The sequence below is a fragment of the Cyprinus carpio genome, chromosome A7 (genome assembly GCF_018340385.1).
Source record: "Cyprinus carpio isolate SPL01 chromosome A7, ASM1834038v1, whole genome shotgun sequence".
Classification (NCBI taxonomy): domain Eukaryota; kingdom Metazoa; phylum Chordata; class Actinopteri; order Cypriniformes; family Cyprinidae; genus Cyprinus; species Cyprinus carpio.
Genome location: NC_056578.1, coordinates 34353782 through 34361732, shown reverse-complemented (window position 1 = coordinate 34361732; position 7951 = coordinate 34353782). Strand labels below are relative to the sequence as shown.

The 7951-nt window shown below is 46.1% G+C and overlaps 1 protein-coding gene across 1 annotated transcript in view; it reads right to left on the bottom strand.

Moving 5' to 3' along the window:
- Positions 1–710: 710 nt before the first annotated feature.
- Positions 711–7951, bottom strand: part of LOC122145679 (transmembrane protein 236) — a 50108-nt gene continuing 42867 nt past the window's right edge. The window contains exon 4 of the mRNA XM_042760926.1: positions 711–853. Within this exon, the coding sequence (XP_042616860.1) occupies positions 831–853 (23 nt within the window). The 3' untranslated portion in view covers positions 711–830. The remainder of the gene's footprint in view (positions 854–7951) is intronic.

Genomic DNA, 7951 nt, shown 5'->3' with positions numbered 1-7951 from the left:
ACGCAGATTATCAGAGATGGAAAATGGCAGCTACAGTCCTGATGTTAAAGAGGCAACTCAAAAACTGGAAAATGAGCATATGGAAGGGCCAGTGCCAGAATGCTTCTCTCATGACACGTTTGTCAATTTAAACCTCCAAATAAAACTGATATAGCAAAAGCTGTAAAATTGCAAGAATGTCCTGGAGATGAATGGAAGCCCCATAAGGCCAGAATTATTTTCACATCACGTAAGTTACATTCTTTTCCCCCTTCATACAAACTGAACTAATATTATGTATTACTTAAAATTGCCTTTTTTACTTTCCTAGATGAAAACTTCCTCAAGCTATTGATCACACTGACACTGGAAGTGATGAAGGGAACTCAACAATTAAATTTAAAGGAAGAAGAATGTGTTTTAGGTTTTTTCTTTATTTTTCTTTTTTTTAATAAATTGGCGTCGCACAACATTTACTAATAATTGCATATCTCGAAATTATGAAATATGCTCTTAGACCTAAAAACAATCTGTAATAATATAACTCCATAATAACGGGAAGAAGGAGGCGGGAACCGGCGAACACTCAAATAAAACTTTAATAACCAAAATAAATACAAAACAGCGCGACAGCCCCTCACGGGCGACTGCCGCGCACAAATAAAAACCCAACCACAAAATAAAACCCAGGCCTGGTCCTCTCTCGTCCTTCACTGTCGTCGCTCCTCTTTTGTATCCTCCCGATCTCCTCCGTGGGACTCGAGACCGGTGAGTGGAGCAGGTGTCGCTCATTTCCCAATCACTCCACCGGCCTCGCTCCGTTCCCACGGCTCTCGGCCCCGCCCCACTCGTCACACAATCTTTTCCCTGGAGACTGTAAAGATGAGATTGAAAGCAATGTGAAAGAAAAAAAAAAGTAAAAAAAAAGGGTAAGAAGCTTCTGCCATTTTAAATTATAGTGTATTTTACCATACCAGATATAGTGCTAAGATCTTGTGTACTTCTGAGCAGAAAGTATTCATTGCCCAATGCTCCAAAGATCATCAGGGAGCTTAAAAGTCCTGCCTTAGAACCAGTAGAGCAAAACAGCCCCAACCTTCACCAAAGAGGCCATGGCGCTCCTGACTGTCACTATGATGACATGGAAGGCAGTGGTGGCTTGTGGCTTTTAAAATAGAGGAGGCACAATAATTGTATTGGTCTGGGATCCCTCCTGAATATTATTATTATTATTTGCATAACCACTTTAAAATGGCCTTTTGATTGCTTTTAGTCAGAAAACGTAAAGAAAACGACACACAAACAACAAGTTCACAAGTTCACACTTACATACAATTGAGGGGGTAAAGTTTAAAGCGTATTTGGCGTGCTGTCTGGAGGGAGGGCTCCGAGCTCGGCCCGAACCCAGAGTACTCCCCACTATGTAAGTGGTTTAGGACTAGAAGTTTGGAGAAGGGTGGTGGGGGGTTGCTGCGAGACTGTCAAATGAATTGAGGTGAGACTGCTGTATATATACCTCTTACCACTGATTGCTGAGTGCTCTCCACCTGTGTTAATTATCTGCACGTGCTCCTCCCAAACTTTGTTAATAAAACCTCATTTCACGAGTTCACACTTACATACAATTGAGGGGGTAAAGTTTAATGCATATTTGGCGTGCTGTCCGGAGGGAGGGCTCCGAGCTCGGAGTTCGGCCCGAACCCAGAGTACTCCTCCCAAAAAGCTAAAGAGGAGAGGACAGCCGCCGAACTAAAGACCTCCCCAAATGAGTGCCGCGTTTGGTGGGCTGGCATCTCGAGAAAGGGTCTGGATGTTTGGCCAGGGGGCCCGTGATGGCGGCTCACTGTACCTGGACTGTCGGGCCCTGCTGGCCTGCAACAGGGAGCAGTTGTAATTTGGAGTGACCGATCAGGCGAGTTTGTGCCTTTCTCAGCTGTGAGACCAATACTCGCTGGACGAAAGAGAAAACGTAAGTGCTCTACCGCGAAAGTTCTCACTGCGTCCGATGTGGGACCAAATGCTCGCTGGACAGAAAGAAAAACCAGAAAGAGGAAAATGAGAGCTTGACTGGGAGATTTTCTCACACTGCGTCCGCTGTGAGACCCAATGCTCGCTGGACGAAAGAGAAAACGTAAGTGCTCTACCGGTAAAGTTCTCGCCGCGTCCTCTGTGAGACCAAATGCTCACTGGACAGGAAAGAGAAAATGAGAGCCTGACCAGGAGATTTTCTCACACTGTGTCCGCTGTGAGACCCAATGCTCGCTGGATGAAAGAGAAAACGTAAGTGCTCTACCGGTAAAGTTCTCGCTGCGTCCTCTGTGAGACCAAATGCTCGCTGGACAAAAAGAGAAAACAGGAAAGAGGAAAATGAGAGCTTGACCGGGAGATTTTCTCACACTGAGTCCGCTGTGAGACCAGATGTTCACTTGACGAAAGAGAAAACATAAGAGCTCTACCGGGAAAGTTCTCGCTGCGAGCCAAAATGCAGTATTTTTTTTTCTCTTCCTTCTCATTCAATAAGTGTTTGGTGAGCTTTTTTAATGTGGAATCGGTTGGTCCTGATATAGCTATGGAAAGCATCTGAGGACCATCTCCCAAGGGCTTGGATCTGCTGTTGGGAGAGGCCTTTTTGGGCTGCTGAAGTTGCTGCCCCAATACGGAATGAGTGACTTGTTGTATGGTTGGATTGGTGATGAGAGATTAAAAATGTAGATGAAATGACCTTTTTGGTTTGGTCGGTCTTACTTTGTTTAATCAAATATGAAATTGATTCACCATCTAGTACTGATAAGTCTGAGATGGTGGGGTGGATTTTTGGGGCGAATTTGGAAGTGATGGCGAGTTCTGAGCATCTGAGAAAACCAAAAAAGGCTAGGATAAACATAGCGTCGAGTGTGCGAGCGGTACTGATGGGCTGGTAGCCTGTGCGGAGTGTGCGAATACATTTGGTGAGAATGTCTAGCATTATGGGTTGTCTAGCGTCGGGACAGGTGGGCTGGGATCTTTGAATCCCTTTGATCAGGAGGGAGGTTTGTGAGTTGTTTATCTCAGGGGAAGGAGCGCCGTACATTAATTTATGGAAAAACTGGATGCCGCTCAAGTAACCTTCCATGGACCCGACTTGAAGGCCCTTAATGCTATTAAGGTAGGAAATAAAAGAGGTGACTGAAAGAAGAGAAAAATCAGGGAAAGGCAAGTTATTAGAGACATGGAATGTTTTAAAACATCTACAAGCAGTCACATAGGATTGGAGGGTTCTGGGAGAAACTGCTTGGAGGATAGTGTCAAGCGATGCGTCAAGCAGGGGTTTTAACGGGTGGGTTACGGGAATATTAGTTCTGAATAGTGAGGTACTGGAGTTGGGAATTGATCCGCCTCTGGAGCCAGCGTCCTGAATTTCTGAAACAGAAAACGAGACAGGGAGTCAGCGATTTGGTTTTCTGACCCAGGGATGTGTTTAGCAATTATGATGAATTGGTAGCAAGCCGAAATCCAGGTGAGACGCCTTAACAGTGGCATCAGAGCAGGTGAATGGGAACGGCCTTTGTTAATGCAATGCACTGTTGCGTCGTTGTTGCAATGCACTAAAATGCTACTAGCGGCCCATTCTTTCCCCCACAGAAAAGCTGCTACTACGAGAGGGTAAAGCTCGAATAGAGCTGAGGATTGAGATATGTCCTGGAGCTGCGGTGGCCACGGAGCCGCGAACCAACGACCTTGAAAAAAATCCCCCGAAACCGATTGAGGGGGCGGCGTCTGTGTACAGTTGGATATCGGTCGGGGACGAAACCAATTTTTTATAGAAAAAGGATAGGCCGTTCCACTGGTTTAGAAATGTTAACCATAGCCTAAGTTCGTCGTGACATACTTGAGTTATGGAAATGAGTTCCTCTAGAAAGTGAACAGAGGACGCGAGTGAGAGGAGATGCGATATGAAGGGGCAGCCCTGCGGAATGATGCGCATTGCGAAGTTTAAATGTCCGAGCAGGAATAGGAGTTCACGTTTTGAACAATTTGATTTTTCAAGGAAAGTAGAAGAGACGAGAATTATTTGGTCAATTTTCTCTTTGGGCAGGGATGCTTGGAATTTGTCTGAATCCAAATTAATTCCTAGGAACTCAATGGATGTTGCAGGGCCCATGGTTTTTTCCTCTGCGATAGGAATTCTTAGCTCAGAAAAAACGTTTTGGACTGTGAGGATGTGTGCAGCTGGGATGGCATTGGGAGGCGAGATTATAAAAAAAATTGTCTAGCAAGTGAATGAGGTGGGGAATGGCATAGTTGTTCGCCAAAATCCAGCAGACGGCTTCTGATAGCATGTCGAAAATTTTAGGGCTGCTTTTGCATCCGAAAGTTAAACGCACTGCGAAATAATTTTTCCCGAGCCAGCGAACTCCAAATAGGTGCCATGAATCTGGATGGATGGGCATTACTTTGAAAGCAGATGTAATGTCAGTTTTTGCAAGCCAAGCACCCTGACCTACGATTTTGATTATGTTGATAGCCTGATCTATGTCGTGGTATTTAAGCGAAAATTCATCGAGAGGGATCAAGCTGTTTATGCTTGGGAACGTGGAATTATGCGGGGCTGACAGAACGATTATTAGGCATTTTTTACCCAAGAATTTTCTTGTAGCCACTCCAATGGGGCTAATACAAAACAGATCAAATGGAGGTTTGTCAAACGGGCCGATCATGAAGCCTGACTCAACTTCTTTTTGATTAGTTTGTTTACAACTTCAGGTTCTATGAGGGCGGATTGAAGATTATTACATGTGATGTTTTGGGAGAGCGGGCATTCGAAGCCAGGTTTAAATCGATTTTTTAGGCCTGACAGCAGATGAGTAAATTCAGCGTCCGGGTGATGAGCTAGTTCGAAGAGCATGCACAAAATATTTACTGGAGTCGCCAAATAATTTTTTGATTATTTTATTCACAGATTTGTAAACTGGACATACGATGCGGGCATGAACGCCGCCACAGAAGCTACAGATGTGCATAAACCGGCAGCGCGCTCTGTTACATTTACCATTGTTAAAATGATTACAGGGCTGTTGGCTTTCGTCGAAAGGGGAGTCCTGGTTTGCGTTGGTGGTTGCTGCCCGAGGCACGTAGCTGGTGGATTTAGTGGTGTTTGTTCCCGTGTAGGGAAGAGTGGAAGGGTTAACCTGCGGGCACGATGCACTTCACTACGTCACTGACCTGCAAACTGCGCAAGTAATGTTTTTGCAACCTAAAAACACTGCTGTGGAGATCTGAGTCGAGTGCGCCCAAGTATGTGCGCTGATTCCACTGTGCAACTCACACTGCACTTTTGGCTGAAAAAAAAAAAAAAAAGTTTATGGTACGTATAGAAGTGCCCATCCCCATAGGACAACGCGAGCTCGGCTATGATTGCTTGATAATCGTTCAGTTCCTGCCGCCTGTGGGGGAAAACTGAACAGATGATTTCAGTGAAACGGGAAAAAGCAATTGCAAATTCAGAAAATGAAAGAACATAAGATAAGTGAGTGTTTGTGTTTTTCAGGGTAACTGAGAAATCACCGCAATCTATTCGGCGGTCTGGTTCCGCTGCTGGGAGTAGAGGGAGAAGAGAGGAAAGGTCTACATCCGCACCTGAGAGGATCTGTGCGCGGATACTTTGGGATATTGGTGGTGGTTCCATGGTCGACTGCGTTGGATGGAACGGGCATCGGAGTTGCTGTGAAGAGAGAATATGGTGATTTAGTTTGTATGAGAGAGCTGGGAAGGGTATAATCCGGGGCTGCGAATGTCGGCGACGGCCTAACACTTAGATGACCTGCTGAGGCTTGAAAAGGAAAGTTAGTTGGAGGATATGATGAAAAGGAAGGATTATAGGATGAAGTGTGGGCTTGAGCTGCAAGCGGAGGCGGGCCTGCGCTTGTTTGAGCTACTGGAGCCGCAGGCCACTGGAAGTGGGCGGGGTTATAACCTGGTGGATAGAATTGTTGATATTCTTGGGCCTGTGCTGCTAGCAGCGATGGCCTCGCACTAGTGTCTCCAACAGGGGGTGTAGGCCACTGAAAAGAAAAAGGGTTATGAACAGCGGGAGTATAAAACTGAGTGGCTGTGGGGAGGCCGCTGGGCCCGGCTGCATGCGGCACTGCGGCAGCAGAAACCATGGTGGAGGGCTGGGCATCATCGAGAGGTGGGTGTGGACCTGCCATGGTGGAATCTGGGGCGGGGCCCAGGCTCGCTGAAGGCTTGTTGCTGCGGCTCGATGCAGGAACACAACGGTGGTGGATGGGCAGGTGAATTTTGGGCCCTGCGGGCTTTGCTCTGCCTGTGGGTCGTTTTGGGAGTTGACTGTAGGGAAACGTACAGTTTATACAGCTCTGCTTTGTTCATTTTTCGTGAAGCCTGTATGTTTTAGTTGCCCAGCGCTTCCCTTAATCCAGCTACGGTCCATTTCCCAATAGGTGGGATCGTCGGGACGGCCGAGCGGTAGGAGGAGGCCGGGGAAGAAGGTGGAAGCCTTGCCGGGGGCGGCGAAGACTGATCTCGGCGTCTTGGTGAGCGCAGGGCTGTTCGGGCCGATGTGCGGCCACGTGAAGAAGCCTGGGGCTCAGATGCGACGTCCGGCGTTGGAGGGATGGTTGTGGGACCGGCGGAATGCGAAGGTGCATCCTTGGTGATGTTTATGTCCTCATTGGATGAAGAGCTTAGTTTAGACATGGTAGCAGAGCTGAGACCAAAGAAGCTACTAACTGCTGCGAGACTGTCAAATGAATTGAGGTGAGACATATGTACATATAACCATTAACATCTAATTCCTATCCCTCTCCACCTGTGTTAATTATCTGCACGTGCTCCTCCCGAACTTTGTTAATAAAACCTCATATAATATAATTTCACTTACCTGGCCTATCACTTGAAGCAAACATCCATCCCTTCTTAAAAGTCTTTGTTAAAAGGACAGCTGCCTGTTGTGCCATTTAATTAAGCAATTGCTGTAGCTTGTATCAGCATAGGTGTGTTTTCCCTTTTTTTAATTTGTATATATACTGTTTGAATGACACCTTGGTAAATCTGTTGGCGATCAAATATTCAATATCGCTACTCATCATAGGTACGTGGATCATTATCACCTAAGCGAGACGTTCAAATTAATATCACGTAATTTATGTCTCTATGATTGGTTGATATATCCGAAGACACTCAATACTCCTCAACTATCAACACTCCCCAAACACTAAACAGAACACAAAATGAACACTCAATGCTGATTGGCCAACAACTTGTACCAACTGAGGCACGAGAGCTTAACTCTCCCCCGGCCTCCCCCTCCCTTTCTCTGTCACCTAGCGATTATAATTACATCAGCAGATTCGGCACATTCGCGATAGAAAAGCAGTGCTTTCCAACTTCAGTAACATGTTATGGTATTACAGCTGTGAAATTACAAACAAAAAATACACATTCTGAGACATTAACTGGAATGAATTGTGAATTTTATTAACTTTAAATAGACCTCCTCTCATTTTCACCTCAAAGTTTTGGGGAGACTGTGCCTCCCCTGACGACCCGCGACTGATGGAAGGCACCCTGGAAGGAACAATGTCAAGAAAAATGTAAGAAGCTTCAGCATTTTTAAAAAATGTAATGCATTTTTTCACAGCAGATAAAGGACTAACATGTTTTGTACATTTGAGCAGAAAGTATTCATTGCCCAGTGCTCCAAAGATCACTAGGCAGCACAACACTCCTGCATTAAACCCAGGAAAGCAAAACAGGCCCAAGCTCCACCCAAAAGACCACAGCACTGCTGACATCCACCGAAAAGACCACAGCACTCCTCAGGTCCACCCAAAAGGCCACAGCGCTGCTGACATCCACTGAAAAGACCACAGCACTCCTCAGGTCCACCCAAAAGGCCACAGCGCTGTTGACCTCCACCCAAAAGACCACAGCACTCCTGACCTCCATCGAAGAGGCCTCAGAAGTTCTGAGC